The sequence below is a fragment of the Elephantulus edwardii genome, unplaced genomic scaffold (assembly GCF_000299155.1).
Source record: "Elephantulus edwardii isolate Elephantulus edwardi_28Jun2011 unplaced genomic scaffold, EleEdw1.0 scaffold00026, whole genome shotgun sequence".
Classification (NCBI taxonomy): Eukaryota; Metazoa; Chordata; class Mammalia; order Macroscelidea; family Macroscelididae; genus Elephantulus; species Elephantulus edwardii.
In genome coordinates this window covers 4549454-4575611 of record NW_006399776.1, presented here as the reverse complement: position 1 = coordinate 4575611, position 26158 = coordinate 4549454, and the positions used below count along the sequence as shown (strand labels likewise).

Genomic DNA, 26158 nt, shown 5'->3' with positions numbered 1-26158 from the left:
GAAGCAGGAGTGGCATCCACTTCCTAAATAATTTGCCTCTGGAAACTATGAACTTTGATAAATGTCAGTAGTTGTAGAGGGGCTTCAGGCCTTTTGTTCGTAGGGTTGCTATGAGTTGTGCTCTACTTGAAAGCAATCAACACACATACTATATAGTCAGTCTCTAATGCATTGCTGAGTCAGATCTCAGTTGACCCTTCAAAGGGGTTTTAGAGGCAGTAGCTAGCATGGGAATGAATATATTGCTCTTTCTCTCAAAGCAGTTGGTGGACTATACTGCCTGCCTTTGAGTTGGCAAAACTCACCACTAGACAAACAGAATAAGTTTTTGGTGTTGTCAACTGCAATGCATAGCTACCTTACAGAAACTAGATTTGAACCCTATCCTATCTTATGCTGTCCTCATCTCTTATCTTTGGGCCCACTTTTAAGTTACTGTGTGAATTTCATCTCATTGAGGGTCTTCCCCTCCTTTGCTGACCATTCACTTTTCCAAGCATTTTGTCCTTTACCAAGGACTGGTCCCTGCTAACATGACCAAAGCATGCAAGACAAAACTTCATTCTCCTTGCTTCAAAGGAACACCTTGGTTGCACTTTCCAAGACATATTGTTCTTTTGGCAGTCCACAGGACATTTAGTACTCTTGCCTAACACAACTTGACTTTTTTAATATTGATTCTTCTGTCATCCTTATTTATTGTCCAACTTTCAGATGCATAACAAGTAACTGAAAAAATCATGGTTTAGATCAGGAGAGCTTTTGTCTTTATATCTATATTGTTGCTCTTCAGCAATTGGGAGAGGTCCCTGAAAGCAGATTTCCCTAATGTGACATGTCTTTTGGTTTCCTGACACTGGTACCAAGTGTGTTGATGTGGATCAAAGTAATTGACAATTTCTATACTTTTTCTATCATGACATTGCCTATTGACCCAGTGGTGAGGATTTTTGTTAAGATGTAATCCATATATTGAAGGCTATGTTTCATTGACTATCCAAAGGCATTTGAATGTGTGGATCACAAGAAATTTGTCTCATCTTGAGGAGACAGGGAATCCCAGAACACTTGGCTGTGCTTATACAAAACCTGTACTTGAACTAGGAAGCAGTCCTCAAAACAGAGCAAGGAAACACTACACGGCTCAAAATCAGGAAAGGAGTGCATCAAGGATGCATCTTGTCCCTATACCTTTTCAATCTGTATGCAGAACAGATCATTCAGGAAGCAGGGCTTTGTGAAGAGGAATGTGGCATCAGGATTGGAGAAACACTTATTAAAAACTTGTGCTATGCAGATGACACAGGCCTTGCTTGCTGAAACCAAGGAGGATCTGATGTGCTTGCTGCAGAAGGTCAAGGACAGTAATCTTCAATATGGATTGAAGTTTAACACTTAGAAGACAAAGATTCTCACCACTGGGCCAATTAGCAGCACCATGATAGATGGAGATGGTTAACAATTACAGCTTGCTCAGCTCCACAATCAACACTCGGCATCAGTAGTAAGGAAAATAAAGAGAAATTGCATCAGGAAAATCTGCTGTCAAGGATCTCTCCAGAGTATAGAAGAGCAATGATGTCTGTCTAGAGACTAAGGTGCACCTGATCCAGGCCATGGTCTTCTCAATTACTTGCCATGCATCAGAAAGCTAGATAATGAGGATGACAGAATCGATGCCTTTGAATTGTGGTGCTGGAGAAGAGTCTTGAACATACCATGGACTGCCAAGATAATAAACAGGTTTGTCTTGGAGAGGGTGAAACCACGTTTCTCCTTGGAGGCTAGGATTTTTAAGCTGTCTCACATATGTTAGGCCTATAGCCAGGAGGAACCAGTCCTTGGAGAAGGAGACAGCGCAGGAGAGGAAGACCCTAGATGAGACGGAGACAGTAACTGGGGCAATGGGAGTAGATCTGTCAGAGTCAGTGAGGCTGGCTCAGTACAGTAGTTGTACTAACTCAAAAGCCAAGGTTCTCTGGTGGCTTGAATTTGCCAGCAGCTACATCAAGAAGACAAAGATTCTAAAAAAACCCCCACACAAATAAATAAAAGAAGATGACAAAGATTCTCACCATGGACCAATTGGCAGCATCAGGATGGATGATGAAGTGATTGAGATTGTTCACAGCTTTAGTTTGCTTGGCTCCACAGTCAACACTCTCGGCACCAGTAGCCAGGAAATTAAAAGCGGTATTGCCATGGGAAAATCTGCTGTTAGGGACCTCTCCAAAGTACTGAAGAGCAATGGTGTCTCTCTGGAGACTAAGGTGCATCTGATACAGCCATGGTCTTTGCTATCACTTGTTATACATCAGAGTTGGACAGAGACTAAGCAAGATAGAAGGAGAATTGATGCCTTTGAGCTGTGGTGCTGGAGAAGAGTATTGAGGAAAACAAACAGATTCTTCCTGGAAAGGGTTAAACCGAGTGGCTCCTTCGAGGCAAGGATTCTGAGGCTCCGTCTAACATACTTTGGACATGTTGTAAGGAGGGACAGGTCCTTGGAGAGGGACATCATGCTTGGGAGGGTGGAGGGACAGCGCAGGAGGGGAAGGCCCTCTATGAGGTGGATTCATTGACTGCGGTAATGGGAATGGGTGTGTCAGAGACAGTGTGATTGGCACAGGACAGAGCAGAGTTTAGGGCTGTTGTACATAAGGTCGCTGAGTCGCAAGTGACTCGACGGCACATAACAACAACAACTTAGAAGATGTGCAATCTCCTTCCTTGATATTTACAACCAGGAAGAGTTAACAACTCAACTCGTCGCCATTCCAACTTGATGGCAATGAGTTGCTAAAATATTTGCTGTGTGTGTGTGTCTTGTTCAGTGTGTGGAACTGGTGGCAATTTTGGGCTCTTATCCACTAGATATGACATCTCAAGCTTTAAAATACAAATAAATCACCTGGTATTCTTTGAAAAGTCAGTTGTAGTTCAGTAGATCCAGAGTTAAACCAACACCAAACACTCATAGCTCTTCCTCCAGTAGATGTTTTGAAGACTAATTACACATAAGAAGATTGTCTATTTTTCTACTGTGGCTAGTAGTGGCTGGTAGATTCGAACTACCATGATGACTCTGAGGTGTCATCAGAGAGCTTTTTAGCTCCTGAGTTGTTGTATATTGTAGAGTCAGAAGGACTCTGCACAGGAGACTGCCCATCCTTCTCCTGCAGGGCAGCTGGTGGGCCTGAACTACCTACCTTCAGGATTGCAGAGCAGCTTCTCAACACTAGATAACCAGGGACCGCTGATGTTACTGTGGTCTTATGATCACATTTTTAGAAACATGGGTCTAGGCACAAAAGTTGATTTACTAATTTCTAGAAATGAATAAAACTAACCTCGTTTTTTCAAATTGCTACTCTCTCAGCAATTCAACTCTCTCAAATCAGATCTCACAATCTTCACATTCCTTTTAGGAAAGTTGCTATGTTCCTAATATTTATCCTGCATTATCTGAGGTTACCACAGTATTCCCTCTGGAAACTTAATAAAAACAAAACTTGAATTAATCTTAAAAAAGAAACTGTATTCGCCAATCTTTCCCATTTCCCCCTAGAAAACATCAAGTATTTTTACCAAATGCTATTTCTGAAAATCAAATAAATGATATTTTTAAAGTAGTCAGAAACATAAAGACTGGTAGATAAGTGTTGTGTTATCTTGAATTTTTAAAAAAATTTATATTACCAGTTGCTGTTTTGGAGGAAAGTGTTTTTAGTTCCTGTCCCAAAATTTAAGTCTAAAATAAACAACGAAAGCTCCAAGGTAAGAGTCTTTGTCAAAGTATAAATTCTTTCTAAATCTGTCCTAAGACATGATGTACCATATTATTCCCTGTGACACAGGGAGCCTTAAGAGAAAACAGAAAGCATTCTCAGGTCCGAACCAATTAAGAATTTTACAATACACTCCTGCAAAACAAAACTCCAAGTTTTGTTTTACTTTCTTAGTGTCACGTCAATAACTATCCTGCAGTATCATTAACTATCATACACTGAGAAGTTTTATTATTCAAGAACTGAATTAAGAACCTATGCTAACAGGTTAGCATGAAAATAATCAATTCTTCATAGTATTGTTCCATAAAGATGTGCTGTTTGTTGTTTTTTTAAACATCATTGTTGAAAGCTATAAAGAAATGTTACATAAATGTTCACACTTCATTACTGAGTTGGTGATTTTTGTCACTGGACTAAAGAGAATTCCGGACTACCTAGAAAAGGAATGGAAGAAAATTCTCTCAAGAATGAATTTAGGAGATAAAAGGGTTTAAGAGAGTAAGTCTTAAAAATAAGAAAAACATTAGCTTTGTTAAAATTTTTTATATTAAAAAGTGGCATGAAATTTTTATGTAGAACAAAAATCTTGGGAAGGCAAAATTGGATAAAACCATTAAAACAAATATAGTGCTTCAAATGAATCCCATCACCTTGTGATGCCTCTTATAAACAATCTCTAAACCAACACCAGATATAAAAACAGTCAATCCTAAAGAATGAGCAGCAGTACAGGGCCTCCACACCATGTCATGCAGGAATAACTGTTTAAATTAAGCCAGAAGGACCCGTTTCCTGTGTATTAAGCTCCTTTCTGAAGCATTATAGCTAGTCCTCTAGCTGGGGGCTCGTTCCCACGCTGAGATAGAGCACTCCCCTGCACCTAGTGCAACACTCAGTGAATGCATGAAGGCAAACAAAGCATTGCCTGGAACGTCACAATGCCACCCTGGGAGGCTTACAAAACAGTAGTTAAAAGTACCAGAGTGTGCACCACATTGCCAGCAATGGGATGTGTCACAATAGCAGATGTCAAAAGAGTTAAGCTAATATCTCTTTCTAAGTTACATCTGAAATAGAAAAATCTTTTAATATACACCATTTGTAAACAAAATTGCACTTGATTTTGCGTTTTTAAATGATCTCAACACACTGTAAGTTTCTCTGTTATTAATGTTGTTTTAACCATGGCTCCTTAACACAGAAGAGCCCTTTGTTTTTTAGAACTATCTCTGCAAGATGTAACCTTGGCTTCCCAGGAAACTGAAAGACAATTAACAATTTCCCCCATTACCTACAACACTCCCAAATAAATAAAAAGCACAGGCAGTTGTTCCTGGAGATTACATATTGTGACCTTAATGTCTTAAGTCCTTTGGAAGATGTTAAACTTTTTAGTTTGACAAATTAAACAACTGAAAGATTATCAAAGGTTCAGGAACAGCACATGTAAAGTTGCATAAACATCCATGTCAGGGTGGGGAAAGGGCATCAATGTTGGAAATTAGAAACTTGTAGACTGTTCTCATCTTATGAACTTGTTTTCAGCAAGATTCTCCTTGTCTTGACAGCTCTCGCTAGTTCCAATGCACCAAGATCAAGAAACAGATCAGGAAGTCCTTGCCTCCTTTAACCCCATGGAGCAGTGGTAGAAGACTGACACAGAAGCTGATCTCTTCCCTGATACTAGCCATCTTCAACTGCAATTCGTGCTAATCTTTACTCCATTTTAGACCTTTCAAAGTGTGTAATCATTCGTTCCTATGGAGAAAAAAAAATTTTTTTAAGTGAGCTACAGTCCAATTATCTTCCACACAGAGTTCCCACATGCATTTCTCATAAGAACTTGTTATGCTGATTACATAGTGAAAGAAATTCTTCTTAATCTTCTACAAAGATTTTGAAATAAGTGAAGAGGCTCCACCTAAGAGCAACTGAATCAAAATCACTTAGCTTCTGAGTATCAAACTACAAATCAAAAGAAATGATACAAACAAAAATTATTTTATGAGGACTTTATTATGATTAAAGCTTTAATAAAAATAAAGGTGTATTTCCTCTGATTCAGGAATTTAATTTGAAGTAAAAATGAAGTATGTTGGCAAAGATTTGGTCACGACTATGGCCAATGCAGCAACAACATTATACCAAATTATTAATTACAAAAACTAAATGTCTATAATAAATATTTTTGCCCAGATTAGGCTAAAATTAAATTTGCATTTCTTTTTTTTTTTTTTTTTTTTTTTAATATATGGAACGCTTCACGAATTTGCGTGTCATCCTTGCGCAGGGGCCATGCTAATCTTCTCTGTATCGTTCCAATTTTAGTATATGTGTTGCCGAAGCGAGCACAAATTTGCATTTCTAAAGACAAAAAATGAGCAAACAACAGACAGGCCTATAAGGTGAATAACACTCCCTAGACCAGCCAACCATAGAAGATCAGAGTAGCATGTGCCCAGGGATAAAGCTCAGGAGGCAGAATAGGCAGGAAAGAAAAATGGATCCTTAGATCCAGAGCTTCTGCCAATAGACTACTTACTTCATCTGAATCCAGAAGGGCTGGAAGTGCTCTACAGAGGAAAAAAAAACCCCAACTGTTAAACTGAACAGTGTATAATTGTCTACATAAGGAATATGAAAGGTATAAGGAATATAAAACAGTTCAAAAAGGACAATATAAATTAAAGCTTTTTTGTAATTATCTAAGATTTACAGCTCATCAATGGCCCTTTCAGAAAAGGCGTAAAGAGAGGGAAGCAAACATAAAAAAAAAATAAAAATCACAACAATCTAGAACTATATAGAAAAGATAAACATGTTCTATGTTTTAATAGGACCAAGGGTTCATTAAAATTATAGTCCTGGGAAAAGAACTCAAGATTTTCAAAAGGATTAACTCAATGCTTTTCAGAAGATAGCCAAGCATTTCACATATTTATATTTCATCTGAGTTAATAATCTAAATTTTTTTTTGTCTATGTATCATTCCTTGTCTTCTAATTATTTCCTTCTCTTCTAGAGTTAATTATAAATATTTTCATTAGTATGCTCTTCAGAACTGAGGAAGAGCTGAAGCACTTGCTGCAGAGGATCAAGGACTGCAGCCTCCAATATGGATTGAGGCTCAATGTCAAGAAGACAAAGATTCTCACCACTGGACCAATGGGCAGCATCAGGATGGATGGTGAAGAGATTGAGACTGTTCACAGCTTTAGTTTGCTTGGCTCCACAGTCAACACTCTTGGCACCAGTAGCCAGGAAATTAAAAGAGGTATTGCGATGGGAAAGTCTGCTGTTAGGGATCTCTCCAAAGTACTGAAGAGCAATGGTGTCTCTGTGGAGACTAAGGCACATCTGATACAGGCCATGGTCTTCGCAATCACTTGTTATGCATCAGAGAGATGGACAATGACTAAGGAGAATAGAAGGAGAATTGATGCCTTTGAGCTGTGGTGCTGGAGAAGAGTATTGAAGGTACCATGGACTGCTAGGAAAACAAACAGATTCATCCTGGAAAGGGTTAAACCGGGTGGCTCCTTGGAGGCAAGGATTCTGAGGCTCCGTCTAACATACTTTGGACATGCTGTAAGGAGGGACCAGTCCTTGGAGAGGGACATGCTTGGTAGGGTGGAGGGACAGCGCAGGAGGGGACGGCCCTCTATGAGGTGGATTGATTCAGTGACTGGGGTAATCGGGATGGGCGTGTCAGAGACAGTGTGATTGGCACAGGACAGAGCAGAGTTTAGGGCTGTTGTACATAGGGTCACTATGAGTCGTAAGCAACTTGACAGCACATAACAATAACATGCTCTTCAGAAAATATATTAAAATAATAATAGCAGTACTATTAAGTAGAATTTTTGTGCTAAGATTCAATAACTTACACATCTGTCACTGAAGAAGGAACATTTTCTTCTACCCACTTCAAATCATCTTCCTGCTGGGAACATAAAAATACCTGTTACTAAAATGTACCAAACAGTACCTCTCAAATAAGTACCTGATGTTGTTGTGTACCACTGAGTCAGAACCAATCCACAGCTGATCTTCCAACAGGTTTTTAGAGGCAGTAAATCCATGAGAAGAAATTACTCATCTTTCTCCTGTGGAGCAACCAGTGGATTTGAACAGTGTACCTTTGTGTCGGCAGTACAATTCTCTACCACTAAGCCATCAGAGCTCCTTCAAGTAAGTGCTCAGTGGTTCTAAAATCTTTATTTTCAACATTACCCCTCTGAAGTACATTCACATGGTAAATAAGGCTGTTGACAGAAAAGTTAAGTAAATAAATTTTAAAAGCCACAAAATACACAATTATGTTCTATATCTTTAAATGCTCTTTTCTAAAGAGTTTTTATTCAAGAAATTCATGTAGACTTTGCTCCCTAAAGCTGAGACAAAAAAAAAAGCTGAGACAAATATGAGAGACCTTAATGGAAAATCACTGCATACAATTCTTAAAAAAACTGCTGACTGAAAACCCCTTTGTCATTACCACAGAGCAGGCTTTTGGTGATTAATGTGACTATAATTTCATTGATAAAAATCACTGAACAAAACCACCAGATCCGTCTGATATTTTTTCAGCACACAGTAATTTATCTACTTAAAGATTAAGCCTTAAATAAAATCCCGTTTTGTCACTGCTTTAAAAATGTACATATAACACATAACCCTCCAAAATTTTTTTAAATGCTTAATTTAGGAAAAGAAGTAATACTTACTGCTTTATTCACTTTACTATTTCCATTTGGTTCTTGTTTGGTACTTCTCATTTTCATTCCTTCTACAAGAAGGAGAGGCAGGGAAAGATTGATTAAATTCATCCATAATCAGCAAAAATGGGGTATAAAATATTTTGGTTAAGCCTTTAAACATGGAATATCATACCCTTGGTGAGTCTCCATCTTTTTTTTTTAAATTTTATTATTATTATTATTCATTTCAATGAACATCTAGGGAGATTTTGGAATTCCATTCATCTATTGTTGAGCTTTTTTCCCCATCCACCCCACCCCCAGTTCACTCCTCTCCTTGAAAAGCAAAAGACAAACTCGTTCATTTGCACACAATCCGCCGCCCCCCCACCCCTGCACCCAATATACTCCACTTTGCAACCCCCATTTCGGACTCTTATGATAATCATAATGCCCTAAAATATATTAATTTTAAACTATTCTCTTCCTCATTGGCTTCAATGCAGTAAACATAATTTATGCTTCTCCATCTTTAAGCTCATGCTATGAAGCTGAAAGTTTCAGCTCAACTCTCAGTAAATAAACTGGACCTTTGTTGGCTGGTACTATTGTCAGTTACCTCAAGAGTGGACCTCAGCCATAGCAATCTCATGTTTAAGGAGACGAAACCCATTAACCAGCTGGTTGTCACTTATATAGTACCTAAACTCTACCCTCAACTGGCTGATTTTTCAAAGTAGATCACCAGGTTTTCTTCATTTTAAAATCTAGACACTCTGCTGAAACCTGTTCAACATAATCACAACATGCAACCTTCCACTAACAGAGAAGTGGTGGCTATACTGTGGGTACACTGGCTAGGCATCAACTACAGATCTCTGGACTAAAAGGTAAGAATTTTACTACTGAGTCACCACTGCCTTCTAAATTGGACCTGTAATATACATTTATTTATGGAATATACCCTGACTTCATATCCTTATTTATTCCTTCATCCTATCTTACCAAATAACAAACTGAGGAACAATAAAATTATAAAATAATAAACAGTGCACTTATAACTTGATTTTGACCAAGTTAGAAATGTTATGTACTAAGAATCAGAAAAGACATGTGAAGTAAGAAGAAAGGGAGTTTTTAACTACCAAAGCTTTCTTTCAGCATAGGTTCCTTTTGTTCATCCTCCTCCTCTTCTTCAGATAACGGTGAAAATGCAAATCTAAGAGCAAGAGCAAAGCAAATTAAGAAAATCACACAAATTGTTCCAATCTTTGGATTTTACAGGACTAACTGAGGAATGTGCAACTTTATTCATTCATAAAATCAGCTAATATTAAATAATTCCGCCCCATCAGAAAGCTCTCAATTACCCTAATTAGCAAGGAAAAAGCATTACAGGGACAGAATAAATGTTTGGGTTCAAGCTCTGCTACATATTACCTGTGACCTTAGACAAGAAACTTAATCTCTCTGTGCCCCAGTTTCCTCATCTGTAAATGGAGATAATAAAAGAGCATTACTCTTAATGTGTTTTATGAAAGTAAGTTATACACGGTTACCAGCGATAGGAAGGGCCCTCTCTGGATGAAGTAAAAATTAGTAGAGAGAAAAGGCACATGTTAAGATGAGTGAACAGAAAGGCAATGTTCTATAGTGAATGATGAGCATATTTATCTAAAGAAAAGGAAGACATAAGGTATAGAAGGGATGATGGAGAGCAGTTACAGGGAGGTGGTATGCGAAGTGCAACTGCATCATGAGTATTGAAACTGGTGTTGCTGAGCAGAATGTGTATGAATGGGTGAAAGTAAGGTCCATTTGCTTTTTGGATCCTCACTCAGACCACCAGCACAACAAAAAGAACTTAAATAACAAAATATGTAGAATATTCATGACACAGAGTAAGCATTCATTTACAAGGATATATATCATACAGGTAAGTGAATTCTCATATAGTTTTAAATCTCAGGTCTGATTGTGAGCTTCTCATATAATTTAAAATCTCGGGTTTTTAAGTAGAGAAAGATGATGAAGGCCTAGCAGATAAGTCGTTTTTATTTATATTAGATAATTTACAAACTGGTATGTCTTGAGATACCTATCCTTCCCAACTTTCAAGAGATTCCACAAAGCTGTTACTAGGATGAAAAACAAGTAACTCCCAGTATACATAAACTTGGACCTCATTGTACTTTCAAATTTTGTTGCCCTCTGTGTTAATTCTACCTTGTTTTTAAGTCTTTAAATCCAAGAATAGTGGGAAACTACTATAACTGGAGTTTATAATATAATATAATATAATAATCTGTATGGAGATACACTGCTAATCCAGAGGCTGTTCCTCTGAGGTTTTGAATCCAGCAGTGGTTCTATGGGGAAAGATGGGAAACTTCCTCCCGTTCAATTTATAGCCTTTGTCATCCTCAGCCATTGTCCAACTTTTAGACACATAACAAGTAATCTAAAAGATCATGGCTTGGATTAGGAGCACCTTAGTCTTTTTTTTTTTGGGGGGGGGGGTGGTGTTGAGAAAAATTTGTATTTAGAATTAGCCAGGTGGACTCACTTAAGATGATTCCAAAGGGAGCTCTGGTGGCCTAGTGACAAGAAACTTTGCTGCAATCCGAAGGTACGCAGTTTGAATCCACCAGATATTCTGCTGGAGAAGGAGGGGCAATCTCCTCCTATACAAGTCAGATCAGATTCAATGGTACACACACACAAAATAATAAGGTAAAATAAAAAGATCGTTACAATTTTGGTGGTAAGATTTGTTGGCATCATAGTTAGGCGCAAGTTGAAGTCTCTATATTAGGCCTAATCAAGGTTGTTGACCTTGGCCACATCAATGTTACAGAGCTTCTTCATAGCTTGTTTGAAATGGTGCTTGTTGGCCTTGACATCTACAGTGGACACAAGTATGCTGTTATCTACTATTTTCTTCATGGCTGACTCACTGATCAGAGGAAACTTGATGATGGCATAGTGGTCAAGTTTGTTTCTCCTGGAGGTGCTCTTCTGGGGGTATTTGGGCTGCCTTCAGAGTCTCAGCATTTCTGGCCACTGGAAGAAGACATGCAGATCTTCTTTTTATTAAAGGCTATGGATGCCCTCCAGGACTGCCTTCTTGGCCTTTAACACCTTTACCTTGGCTTTAGTTTCGCAGTTTTTTGAGGGTCAGGGGCTTTCTTCTTCACTTTGGGTGATATCTTCTTAGAAAAGCTCCCCTCAGGTTTGCTTGTTTGTATGTAAGTATGTACTTATACTTTTATTTTATTATTTTGTGTGTGTGTACCGTCAAATGAGATCTGACTAGTACAGGAGGAGACTGCCCCTCCTTCTCCAGCAGAGCATCTGGTGGATTCAAACCACAGACCTCTGGGATTGCAGAGCAGCTTATTGCCACTAGGCCACCAGAGCTCACTCACCTCACCTCAGTTTTTAAACTAATATTCTTGCTCTTCACTTTGGAGAAGTGCTTTGGCAAAAGCACTCTGTGTGTGTGTGTGTGTGTTGTGTGTTGTATGTATAAATAAAAATAAATATATATAAACAAACATATATACAGTGAACAAAGCAGAAAGTCAATAGATCATCAGTATAAAAAGTTCTTTCTAAATGGTATGAGTTCAGATTTCATTTCTTTTTGTTTTGTTTCATGACTACCTGCTATTGGCTGATCTCCTCGCCATAAATATACACTAAGTTAGCAGTACGAAAAGCCAACAAAGCTATTTTCATGGCATGGGAGAACATCTATTTTCTTTTCAAATCTGTTGCTTTTTATTTTGAACATAAAATTACCTACTGAGATACAATACCGTCACATCCTTTTCCTTCTTTGGAGGTGGTGGTTGTTGAGTACCTGCAAGTGGGAACCTACCAACAGGTTTTAAGAAGCAGTAAAATCACAAGGGAAGAGACTGCTCAAATTTCTCCCATGTAGGAGTTTGAACCTCATGCCTTTGAATTGCCAGAGCAATTTCTTACCATTAAGCAACCAGCACTCTCTGTCTTCAGTGGTAGGATTATTTAAAATTAGCACTTAACTATCAAAAGAAGGAAAGGAATACATGGAGTGGCTGTATCAAAAAGAACTGGCTAACACAGGGAAATTTCATGAAACAACATATGACCAAGGGGTAATGGTGATGAAAGAGGAAGTTCAAGTGGAAGGAAATGGCAAAAGATAAGGTCCCAGGAATTGATGGCATACCAAGTAACATTTTTCAACAAACAGATGCAGCCCTGGATGTGCTTACCAGGCTGTGCCAAGAAATCTGGAAGACAGCTAGCTGGTCAACTGACTGGAAAAGATCCATATATATTCCTATCACCAAAAATGGTGTCCAACAGTGTGGAAATTATCAAACAATATCACTAATACCACATGCAAGCAAAATTCTGTTGAAAATTATCCAAAAATGACAAGAACAGTATTGACCGAGAACTGCCAGAAATGTAAGATGGTTTTAAAAGATGTCGTGGCACTGGGGACATAGAAGCAAATGTCAGATGGATTCTGGCTGAGATACTAAAGAGTACCACAGGAATCTCTGTGTTTCATTGATTATGTAAAGGCATTTGACTGTGTGGATCACAAAAAATTGTGGCTAATGTTGAGAAGAATGGGAATCCCAGAATACTTAACTGTATTCATGCAAAACCTACACTTGGATCATGAAGTAGTAGTTAGAATGGAGCAGAAAAACACTACATGGGTCAAAATCAGCAAAAGAGTACATCAGGGATGCATATTCTCTTTATAGACACTGGATGAGATGGACTGAAATAGTAATGGGTTATGGAAGCAGGTATGTAAGAGACACTGAGATTGGGTCAGGATGGGAAAGGATTCAGAGCTATTATTCATAGGGTCATGAGTCGCAAGTAACTTAACAGCACAAAACAACATCTAAAAACAAAGGCGGAAGAAAAAAAAAGGCTGGAGGGAAACAAAAGCATGGATAGTCACAAAATAAAGGTAACCAATTCCTAAACAATTGAGACTTACTCATAGTTTGACAAAATTCACAAATAGATTTTTTTTAAAAATGTTATTATTTTGTGTGTGTGTACCATCAAATGGGATCTGACTGATACAAGAGGAGACTGTCCCTCCTTCTTCAGTACAGCATCTGGTGGATCCCAACTGCACACCTCTGGGATTGCAGTACAGCTTCTTGCCACGAGGACACCAGAGTTCCCTCACAAATGGAATTTTATTTCATTATTTTTTGGTGTGTACCGTCAAATCAGATCTGACTGGTATAGGAGGAGACTGTTCCTCCTTCTCCAGCAGAGCATCTAGTGGATTACGAATGGATTTTTAAAGCCAAAGTTAATCATTAAGTTTTCAAAGTAAGCTGGGCTTCAGACTATTCAGATTATTTTATCCTTCTGAATATTAGATAGGAGAGCCTCTTTCAGCAACTGTAATGATCTAATCTACACACAGCTCTAATTAAAATAGGAATAACCTGGTATTATAGAAGAGGCAAAGCTAAAAGAGACTTCACATTAACTAGCTCAACTTCTGTGCATTACACGAAAAGGAAACCAGGCCTGGAGAGGTGAAAAGGGGCTGCATGTCAAAAAGCACAAAGCAAGTAAGCAGCAGAGCTAGAATTCTCCTAACTGCAGACCTGCCATTTCTCCCATTATGGCACAGACTTGACACTGTTACCCAGTGTACCACCCTTTACTGATGCCATGGCCGTGCACTGATCAGCAGAGTAAATAAGAAGAATCTGAGAACCTCTGGTTGTTTGCAGATGGTCGCCATAGAACCATGATGACAAAGAGGATCATGGAGAACAGCAACCGCCAGATGGCATCATCAACCCACAGCTCCCGCCAGTCCTAGTAAAAGGGAAAAGTATGTTTATTTATATATTTGCAAGCCTTTGTCATAGCATAAGAACAGTTTGGGTATTTTGGTTTGCTAGGAACTGTGCAAAGGGTTGAAGACACAAAGTAAATTAATTTAGTTTCTTTAACAGTGCTTACTGTTGCTAAAGAAAAAAAATAACATTGAATGGAGTTTCATTACAGCTACGAGGAAAGGGTTTTTATACATGTAAGAGAAAGTAACATTACAGTTGTTCTGTGTGCTGTCACTGTCAGTCAGAACCAACTCAGAGCTGATCCTCCAGTAGGTTTTCAGAGGCAGTAAATTACAGAAGAGGTTGCCTATCCCTCTCTCATGGAGCAGCTGGTGGATTGAACCACGTGTTCTGGGATTGCACCACAGCTTACCATTAGGGCACCAGAGCTCTCTAACACACAACTGTTGTTGATTGTCATCAAGCTGAGCATGACTCTGTAATTCTATGAACAAAAGCTCTGAAGCCTGCCTTTACCTATCATCGTTTCTCCAAATCTGTAGAGTTTCCAGAGGCATATGGTTTCGGAAGTAGATGCCACTCCTGCTTCCAACACACAGTAGGTTTGTTTATTTTTTTCATTTCTTTTTTACCTACATAGAGTCTTAACTGCCTCCAAAGAAATGCTATATTTTATTAACCTAATCAGCCACTCTTTGTGTTAAGATACTATTCAGATTATCCTTATTCACACATACTTAAATGATCAGTGCTCTAGATTTCAAGCTTGTGAATTTTCATTAAGGAAAGATTTATGGCAGATGGCAGTGGTTATCCTTATCTGAATTTTCTCCCACTATTGGGATAGTCGGATTCTTAAAAATTGTTATACCAAGCACCATGATAGTACAGAATACTTACAGTAACACATAAGGAGAGAGCTCTAACTCACAGAGTGGTGGTCTCGCCCTAATGTCTTAGAAGGTTCATATTTTACCAGAACACAACCAATAATATAATCAATAATATAATTTGTGTGTAATACAATACACTATTCATAAATGCATAAGCTTTTAACTTACCGACTGACAAGTTACTATTCGGAACTTCATGGTTGTCCAGATGATAAACACAATAGACGCTAAAAGGAAATCAGAAAATATGGTCAAGTTATGAATAGTGGATCTTCCTCACCTGTATCCCCTACACACACATTTTACATTCTCTAACTAGGTTTAGTGTAAATCTACAGTTCATTAACTCCCAATACGTTAACAATAATTTTCTATTATTAACAAATTTATATCATAAAAATTTACTGAACATCTACCGTAGGCAAGATCCATGGTACATGTTAATACTACAGAGAAATCAGCTGGATTATGATTCTACTTTGTCTCTTCAACCCTTCCTGTCCTTAAAGGACAGTTATATTTGTCATTTTCTATCCAGAACTCCAGAAACAGAAAACAAGATTAGAAATGTTTCTTTTTATCATAATTACCAATAATATAAAATATAATGGTATCCAGAAGTAAGACAGAAAAGAGAAACTTGAAAAGCTAAGTGCCTCTTGTTAAATATTCTTAATTTTGTTTATTAGTAACAATAATTTCCCACATTCGTATTGTTATTCCTGGTACAAGAGCCAAGAAGCAAACAAGTTAGCCTAGGTATAATCCACCCCATGTCTATATTTTATTATTAGTGACATATATTTAAAAGTATTTATATAACAACAAAGCAAGTGTTAATGTCTTCTACAAGAGTCCAACTGCTACTTGATGCTCAAGCCAATGTGTCTCAAGAAAAAGCACGCCTCAAAAAATTGAATACAGAGAGAGAGAGAAATTGAAAGCTAAATTCTGAAGTAGATTTTCATCTATTATATCTAACTGATTATTAATTTTTTAAAAATATATATAACCACACCTAAATTAAGAATTTGACAAAGATTCCTTTCACAAGTGAAATGCAAAAAACTGTATGTGATTTTGGAAAGTCCACTCCTGGAATCTCAGGTTAAGAAACTCATTTAAACAGAAGGAAGAAAGTTTATACTTACCTGCCACAGCCAAGATGAGTGTATTGGTGAAGTGTCGGTACAAAGAAAGTTTGACAATGTTCCTCCTAAGTTTTAGTAGCTTCATTGTTTGAGTCAGGCTAATAAATATGTGTTTGCACGTCAAGGAAATCAACATTCAGAAAAAGTAATAAACTATGGATTACTCTTCAACATTTGAGGGTCTAGGGTCATAAATGACAGAAGATAAGGAACCCAGGGTCCTACAACTCTTTTATTCTCACTTAACATTATAAACATCCCCATGCCTTAACAAGATTAATAAGAAAGTCAGCATAGTTAAGGAGACACTGATGAGAAGGCAGAACCCAAAGAAAATAGGAATGCAAAATATAAGAAGAAAAATTTTTTTTGAGAAATAAAGAAAGAAGCTGTTTTCCAGAAAAAAAAAAAAAATTAAACAAGATACAAAAGAAGAAATGGCAAGACAAACGGAAGATAAAATAAAAATGAGTTACAGGCAAGAGACAAGGAGCTAGCATCTTTTCTCTTTTTTTTAAAGTTAGTAGCTATGGTCTAATGTGTCCCATTAACCACATGTAAGGACTATAATTACACTCATGTTTACATTCTCACAGAACTTTATATTCAGTCCCCCTGTACCATCTTGAGGAACCTACCATCAGTTGCCTGTATTATTCTGAATTGAGAATCAGCTGAGATTCCTTCCCAAGCAGTTAAGTTCCAAAATTAACAATTCTCCATTTTCTGATCATTATTCCCAAGCAGAAGTTCCCAGAGAACAAGGGATGGGGAACTAATGACAGTTAAAGATCTCTGTTCTTGTGTCCAACTTCCAGAATGATGGATGAACTGATACAAAAGTAAGGGATTTGGAGTTTGCTGTATACTCTGACGATCCTTGACCTGGCCAGCCTTAATGAATGGCCCAGTCCCACCTCCTTCTTCCTATTTCTAAAAGTCACATGGAAAGATACTGACCTAGAAAAAGTTTTGGTCATTTAGATACAAGACATGCCAATTTCACACATTTCTGATACATAGGAAGGCATTCAATTCACAAAATTATACATTTTTGTTCATACTCATTTTTCTGAAATAGTGACAGTCTATCCATACAGAAATACCGTGCAATTGTACATAGGCCCAAACAAATGCATAAAATCAAAACAAAGTAAAAATAATCCCTCTTAGACAAAGTCTTAAAGCTTGAACCTTTTACCTGACAGGCCAAATCTCTGACAGACAAATGTTCACTTTTAAGAAGCCGAAGAGGAAGAACAAAAAGTTTTTATCTGCTGGTTGACTTTGTCTGCAAATTAATACATTTGTTTCCAAGAACAGAAGTATTCACAAACCAGCTTTTGAATGAGAGAAAAAAAAAATTCACCCTATAAACAGGTTAAAACCTCCAAAAATCTACACAGCCTTCAAAAGAGTAACAATTTTCCACTGTTGAAACCACATTTTAATAAAAATATTTTCTTCATTTTCAAAGCATTTAATAATTATTAGTGGCTGAAAGAGAGAGAAGAACTAGAGCAACAAGTACACAAGTCAGTCAAAAGTCAAGGTGAATTGCTCACTTGAAAACGAAAAGCCAACAGTAGCTTTTATTTTTTACTCAGCCCACAGTTACCAACCGGTGTGATTTTTAAAAGTGGAAAGCAAACAAGCAAACAAAAAAACTGCTTACCTGAGCCCTCAGGTTAAACCAACAATCATCAATTTAAATCAAGCAGGGTAATTTAAAAAAACAAAATAAGAACATTGGGGGGAAAAAAAATAAATGGAAACCCATCTCAAAGGGGAGAAAATGAACTGCCATCAAACAGCCAATGAGAAGGATATCCACCAGCACAGGGCAGTGTCTAGGAAAGCCAAGGGGATAAAGGCCAAGGAAGCAAGATCAGTCTGGGCCTGCAGACAAAGAAAAAGAGGTGGTAAAAAGAGATGTCCAGAGAAGCTCAGAGAAGAAACCAGCATACCATTCTGCAGTTATATAATCATCTTGATTGGTTTTGCATTTGAACTAGAAGAAAATGAAAGGAGTAACATTTGGCACCTACTACATCAGTCTTCTCTTCCGGCACATCATCGCTTGGAATATACAATTTCACACAAATTGTCAATTACAACAATCTCAATACAACAAAACATGCTGTACCAATAAAAAGTGACCACCATATAGCTCCTAAGGGAACTAAGATCCATGTTAAGAAAAGACCATACCAAGAAAGTTACAGTGCTTATAAACCTCCACCCCAATAATACCATCCTTTCAACAAGTTGAAAAAAACCCTATTCACCTTTTAAAAACTTAATAAATTACTGTATCATTTCTAAACCAAAAATTAGTAATTGCCAGCATTGTAATAAATAACTGGATCTTACAAAGAATTCACCCCAAAATAAAAGTATCTGTTCCTAAAACTATGCTGCTTGTTTTCACAATATATGGTATCTGCATCAACATAATCACTCAATGACGAGGGCATTATGAAAGGATATCCATAAATTAATACAGGCATCAATTGCTGAGAGAGCCAGGTTTACTATCAGAGCCAAGCCGTAAGAAAAATACTACAGCAGGAAAAGAAGGAGGAAAAGAAAACGGACAGAAGGTTAAATGCTAAAAGTTTACAGAAATTACACATGGAAGAGTGTGATTTTAAAAATAAACCTGCATCTATTCAGGAGCAATCTAATTAAGGAGTAATTTATTGTACAAATCATTGAGCCAAATTTTCTTGAGGCAAAGGAAGTCTATACAGCACTTACAATCTTGAATAGGCTATTTCAGAGTTTAATTTTAAATAAGAGAATAATTGCAATGGTTCAGAAAGGTTCGTCTTCTAACTCTCAACCATTTTTTACCATTTAAATCTCAGTGTTTTAGTCTTCTTTATTAGTAAAGAGTACAATTATGACTTCAGTATGAAAATACATTTGCATTTTAACAAATTTTGAAACCCAATCCCTGGTTCTATGTGTGGGAGGGTGGAGGAACAGTGCAAGAGAGGAAGACCCTGGATAAGATGGATTGACTCAGTGACTGGGGTACTGGGGGCAGGTGTGTTGGAAACAAGTGAGATTGGCTCAGGATAGGACAGGGGTCAGAGCTTTTGTGCACAGAGTGACTATGAGTCACAGGCGACTTGACGGCACACAACAACAAACCCTGGTTAAGCAAAGTTATTTTCAAACAAAACATTAAAAGTAAGGACATGATCCCAAAATTTGTCACTTATCCAAGACAGTCTACTGCGGGGAATGAGGGAACTAAACAATTATAAATCTGTAGACATCTGGCAAAGCATTTACTCCCAGTTACACATTAAATTTCGAAAGCTCTAAAGGAGACAAACAAGGACAAAGAAACTATACCTGTATTTAAAAACAGCCCAAAGATAACTTAGCAGAAACTGCAAAGCATCTCAAGAGAGTCTTCCAATCAGACCCCTTAAAACAAAAACATGTATTTGAACTGACCACAAAAACTCATATTAAGCAGTACTGACCCCAGTAACTCTGAGGACCCCTTCCATGCCAGAGAACAAAAGATAGAGGGCTCCTGCTACCACAACTTTGTGAAGAGTAACTCCAAGGCGAGGCCTAAGGAGAAAGAAAAGAAAGCAATAACTGAATACAATTCCACAAGACTAGCTAATAACAACTCACATTCAGTCAGACTAACAATTTACAGAGAACACAATTAATTCGCATAAGAAAAAAACCCTAACTTTATAATAAATCTGATCCTTTGTCACTACATTTTTAAAACAGCTGTTACTACGAAGAATTTTAAAACGAAATTACTGTATTACTACATATTACTAACAACACAATTCCTCTCTTTCTCAAAAGTCAAACATGAAGTCTCCACCATACTCATTAGAGTGCCAAAAACCATCAGCTATAACCAGTTCTGCCCTATGTACACTCCATCTACTTCTTCGTTTTATTACCTTGAAACAAATCTCCCCAAAAAATCACATTGGTTTTTAAAAATTTTTTCCCCACACATCATATTGTTTCATTTGTATATATTCCATTGATTTTTTTAAAGAGAAAGACTTTTAAAAAATAGACTTTTTAAAAAAAGAACTAAAAATAAATTATCATTACCAAATCAAAAATGTAAAATAACAATTTAAATCTAATGAAACATCCTACTACATTTTATTAATAGTACATATGAAAACTCAAGTCCATGGGTAGTGAAAACAGGCATTCAACTAAGTGGAAGGCTGAAAATTCAAACCCCTCCAGAGGCACCTTAAAAGCCAGAGCTGCCAATGACTCTGAGAGGGCAGAGTCCTAAAAACCCTCTGAACAGTTTTACTATGCACGTTTTACCATGAGTTAGAATCAATTCAGTGTCAACTTGTATTTGATTAATTAAAGTTCAAAAGTCAACAAAACATGAAATCTTTTTTGAAATTTCTATTTTAAAGCAGAGAATTCTTAGATCTTTAATAAAAATTGAGTCAGAATCTACATTTTAACAAGATTCCCACGTGATTTATTAGTGCAACACAGTTTGATATGCACTGCCTTAAAACAAGTCCATAGGTAGCCTAATGACTTTTAATAACTTCATATCCTGATAACTTACATATTTGTATCTCCATTCCAACATCTTCTCCTTAAATACTGGTGCATTTTCAGTTGGTGCTTGACTGAGCTCCTAACCTTACCCTCACTCCAAATTTACTCCATATGATAGTCCTAGACTAAGTAAACGTCAGTTCTATCCTTCTACTTGCTCAAGACCTAACCAGTTGGCATTATCTTTGATCCTTCACATCACACGTCTTAACTTACACATTTGTAAATTCCATTCTACTTTCAAAAATAGAGAGAACCTAATCACATTGTGGCATATTCTCAGAAAATACATATAACTCCCTTACTTCCTTCAGGTCTTCTTGCTTACATGTTATCAACTAAGGCCTTCCCCAACCATCCTAATTAAAATACAAGTTTTACTTCCTGACTAGCCTCCCTCATCCCTCTTTTATTTGATATCCACTTGTCACTAACATGCTAGATGCTTTTAGTAACTGATTTGGTTTTTACCTATGTCTTCTCCTGCTGCAAATGCAAACTCCAAATCTTTCTTTCTATTTGCTGTATGCCTACAGCCTAGAACAATGCATACTATACAGAAGCCATTCAATTAAAACATTTTCAATGAAAAAGAACATTTTAATGAATATTGTTGCAGAAGGAATATTCTTTCATCAGAATAAAACAACCCAATCTGCAAGAACATCCTGGCTGAATAACATTCCAATAATAAATGTATTACAATAGTTTGGTTATTTCAGTGTCCCTTAATTCTAGGGTTTCTTTAGATGATGATCCTAAGTAAAATGACACATTAGCATTTTCTCAACTCTTACAAACCTATGAAATAACAGATTTTGTTATTTCAGAGTTTCTTCTCGTATCAATTCTTTTAGCAATATTACACTGAGTTCCTATGACCCAGTTTCAGTATAATCAAAATTCTTACGTTATTCCATGTAGGATGTTTAGACTTACTTGACTATGCCATATCCCAGACTGACTATGATGACCAGGGTTCGAGCTAGTGAACGTTTCACTGCTGAGAGCAATTCTGCAAGAATTAGAGCACCTTGGACTATCAGGGAGAAAAAAGGAGAAGAGAGGATATTAGTTTTGCCAAAGGATACAAATATATTATAAGAATGTAGATTTTTTATAGTCTTTAGACTAAGCATTGGTCTATTAAAAAAAGAATACTAAAAAAAGAATACTGCAATTCTTAAAAATGTACAAGTTGATGCTATTCATGATTATGCACATATATGTATCAATCTAGATGTGCTCAATCCACTTTCCCTCCTCCCTTTTAAATTCTTGGCAGAGCATCTCACTCTACACAGGCAATTTATAGCATCCTGGAGAATTTTCTGCTGAAACATATCATGTTTTGCTTTGGGGAAAAAAAACATGTTGTTGTTTTTATTTTTATGTGCCATTAAGTTGGAAATAACTCATAGCTGACCCTCTAGCAGCTTTTCAGAGCCTGTAAATCACATGGGAAGACTGTCCATCTATCTCCTATGTAGCAGCTGTGGCTTCAAACTGTCTTTGGGTTCGCAGTGCAACTCCCTACTCCACTAGGACATCAGAGCTCACTTCAAGAAAAGTATAATAAATACATGTAGTTTTAATTTCCACATGTTCAAAAACCAACGAAATATTCAATTTGTGCATCTTGCAAGAATTCTTATTAATCCAATGGTCTGAAGAGAAAGAACTGGTGATAACATAAAAAGCTTCAATATAAGATCATTTCTGTCATTACTAGGTTACCTTACTAAACCATAAGCACTCTCTCTTTTCTTGGTATTTTATCAATTCTTAGATATATTTTCCCCCTACATTTTAACATCTCTGAAATCAGAGTATGTCTTATAATGTCACATCTTATTTTAAAAAAATCTGGGAGAGATTGTATAACAATGAAAGAATTTTTCTTTTACTTTTCAAAGAGAAGATCAAATTGGGGGGAGGGGGTTGGCAGTGAGAAAAGTGCAACAATGAATGAATGAAAACCCTCTCTGTAAACGTGCATTAAAATTAATTAAAAAAAAAATCTAACCTATTTGCCTTGAAAAGATTCCTAATTGCAGTAATCCTGTGGGATAGAGTAGAACTACCCCAAAGTAGTTTGGTTTCTTTTTTTTACTTTTATTTTTTTAATTTTTTTTTTAAACATATTTATTTATTCATTGGTGTATTGTTGAATCCGATCCAACTGGCACCAGAGGAAACTGCCCCTCCTCCAGCGGAGCATCTGGTGGATTTGAACTGTGTGACTTTGGGATTGCAGTGCAGCTTCTTGCCACTACGCCACCAGAGCTTCAGTTGTTTGCTTTCTTTACTGAATCAGTCAGATTCTTTACTGAATCCAACTGCCACATCTTTCTATCAAAGACTGACTGGTGGGTTGGAACCACTGATCATTTGGTTAACAATTAACCAGTTAATCACCATGACACTAGGGCTCCAATTAAATAGGCAGTGTTTTATTTTCTTCCTTAAATGTATATAATACCTTAAAAACAAAATCAACGGTAACTAAGATTCTAGTATGGCAATAGTATTTCCCCAAATGGTCATTACTATTTAAAATAACTTTATAAGTAGATTTCAATAACTTTATTCCTGTATTACTGAACCCATAAACGAAAAGGTTAAAAAAAGAAGTCACAATCATAATGATTCTGCTTAGGTGTTGTTAAGTGACTCACAGCAACTCTATGAACAAAAGACCTGAACCCTGTTCAATAACTATCATCGTTTCTATATGTTCATAGTTCCCAGAGGCATATGGTTTAGGAAGTGGATGCCACTCCTGCTTCCAAATCTGAATCAATCTGGGAACTCCACCAAACACTGTCTATGATGAGTAACCATTATGGCATTTGACATACCTATGGCACAGCGTTCAGCATCACAGCAACACCAGGTTATTTCAATACAGCAAGTAGACCACTGCCGCATCATTTAGAAGAATGTTCACCCCAAAGTAACTAAAAGCCTAGACCTAATGACCACTGAGGGAGCTCTGGTGGCATAGTCCCTAGCAAGCTGTACTATTAACCCAAAGACCATGTATCTCTGAAAGTGTGAAATTATCAGTGGCTCCACAGAGAAAGGTGGATTGTTTTCTCAAAACTTACAGCCTCAGAAGCCCACAAGAGAGGGCTGCTGTCAGAATCAACTAGATGGCAGTGAGTTTAATGACTACAAAAGCTGGAAAACTTTTCTTATTTTTTCTTATCTATAGAATGATAAAGTTATCTATAACTTATAAAACAGCAAATTCACTTTGATTACATACCAGATTCTCCTTTATAACGAATGTTTTGAAATTCTGCATAAAAGACAGCTTTCTCAAGCATTCCCAGGAAGATGACAGCACCAATCCAAAACTGAATTCTCAGAAGATCTCTCCAATAGCAGGCAGACCATGCCAGCCAGAGGACACCAAAGAGGACGTACACAATACACATCACCATGAAAAACTGTCATCCGAATGGGTAAAAGACGAAGAGGAAAATTAGGCGTAATAGTCAAGTATCTAAACCTTGTATCAATAGACAGTTTTAGCAAACTAGAACAAAAAAGACAATGTTCCACTTAAAAATAATCATTTTACTTCTTTAGAGCTGAACACTTTAACACAAAACAACTGTCTCCTCTTGAGCCAGTAGGCCATGACATAACCTCAAGTGACTGTCTTCTTTTACTAAAAGAACTTTTTTTCAGCTCATAATCTAAAACTGTGTTAAAGAAAACGGGGGGGAAGGGGGAGGAAGCACCGCAGGTGTGAAGAGACATTTGAAGAAAATAACACTACAAAACAGGAAAACCATAAAACAGAGGAAGAAAACACAAAAACATTCATGAACAAAGGAAATTTGAAATTAAAGGCTATTTCACATACACAATGAAAAGGGTTAAGCTCTATCAGTAGAAAACTTTAAGTGAAATTATAAACAGTGCCTTTGCTGAACATCCATGGACTGCCAAAAGGATAAATAAATGTTGGAAAAGGGGCAGCCATGGTGCTACTTGGAAGCAAGGATAGTGAAACTTCGTCTGACAGAGTCTGGGTATGTTGTTAGGAGGGGTTAGTCCTTGGGAAAAGACAGCGTGCTTGGAAAGATGCTCGGTCAGCAAATGAGGGGAAGATCTTCAAGATGGATTGACGCATGACTGTAATGGTGAACTTGATTATGTCACAGATGATGAGGATGGCACAGGATAGGCTGTTCATTAGGGATGCTATGAGTCTCTTAACAACAGTAGCATGGAACATAAGATGGCTTCTGAGGTGTTTTCCAATTCTAAAACTCCACAGTAAACTCCTTCATTTCAAAGACAAGAAAATGAACCACAGTGAAGTTTTATGATCTCTCCTCTAAGATCACATTCTTGTAAAAACTCCAAAACGGAAACTATATTTATTGAATCATTCAGAAATAAAATATTGCCACAAAATGCGGACAATTTTTCAAGTTAATCTTTAGGTTAAAAAATATAAATTCACTTACAATCATTAATGGATAGTCTTCAAGCGTGAGGTATTCATAAGGACCCTTCACTTCGACAGTCACTGCAAAATACAAGCCTCAGAATGAATTCAATCAATGGAGAAATGAGAACATTGTCTTAAAGTTGTTTAATAGAAGTAAAGAGTTATTTATCCTTAACCACTTAAATCCTAGTAAATATTGCATTACATTCTTACAGCACCTTAAAGTTAGGTATTCTCACAGTCCATGTTGTGTCCTCTGGAAGCCTTTATGTCTTTACTTCAGGCAATATCAGAAGTAGAAATGTCTTTTTGCTTCCATACATAAGCTTTAAAATCCGGGCTAAATGCTCTCATTCCTCATTTCCCCAAATATTTTCTATCTTTTTTAAGTCCAAATATACTTTATATAAATTTTAATATAATACATCACTAACAACCTTTGGAAAGTGTATGACCTCATTCTTATACCCAGGGCCAGAGAAGGGCATGAGCTCTAAACACTGATAATCCGTAGTGCTCCCTCCTCTGCATATTCATCCATTTGAATGGGATATCCACGGTTTAACCATTTAACAGTATCAATCAAGTTCTTAAAATCAGTCTAATGAGAAATGAAAAAGAAATGTATTTATATAATTTTATTATCCAAATATTAAGTTACTTTTTCAAGGAACTGTTCAATATATTTGCATGTTACTGTTGTTGCTGTGTGCTGG

At 37.0% G+C, this 26158-nt stretch overlaps 1 protein-coding gene across 2 annotated transcripts in view; it reads right to left on the bottom strand.

Annotated features, from left to right (window-relative positions):
* Window positions 1-4964: 4964 nt before the first annotated feature.
* TMEM87A (transmembrane protein 87A) overlaps window positions 4965-26158 on the bottom strand; it is a 53506-nt gene continuing 32312 nt past the window's right edge. The window contains exons 8-20 of one of the 2 annotated variants that reach the window (XM_006882979.1): window positions 25459-25520; window positions 24243-24426; window positions 21911-22010; window positions 19882-19975; window positions 18212-18280; window positions 16382-16490; window positions 15399-15457; window positions 14250-14353; window positions 9637-9710; window positions 8519-8580; window positions 7679-7734; window positions 6334-6364; window positions 4965-5549 (exon numbers count right to left, since the gene is read on the bottom strand). In XM_006882979.1, the coding sequence (XP_006883041.1) occupies window positions 5508-5549; window positions 6334-6364; window positions 7679-7734; window positions 8519-8580; window positions 9637-9710; window positions 14250-14353; window positions 15399-15457; window positions 16382-16490; window positions 18212-18280; window positions 19882-19975; window positions 21911-22010; window positions 24243-24426; window positions 25459-25520 (1046 nt within the window). In that variant the 3' untranslated portion in view covers window positions 4965-5507. The remainder of the gene's footprint in view (window positions 5550-6333; window positions 6365-7678; window positions 7735-8518; window positions 8581-9636; window positions 9711-14249; window positions 14354-15398; window positions 15458-16381; window positions 16491-18211; window positions 18281-19881; window positions 19976-21910; window positions 22011-24242; window positions 24427-25458; window positions 25521-26158) is intronic. The other variant, XM_006882980.1, reaches the window with a different exon arrangement.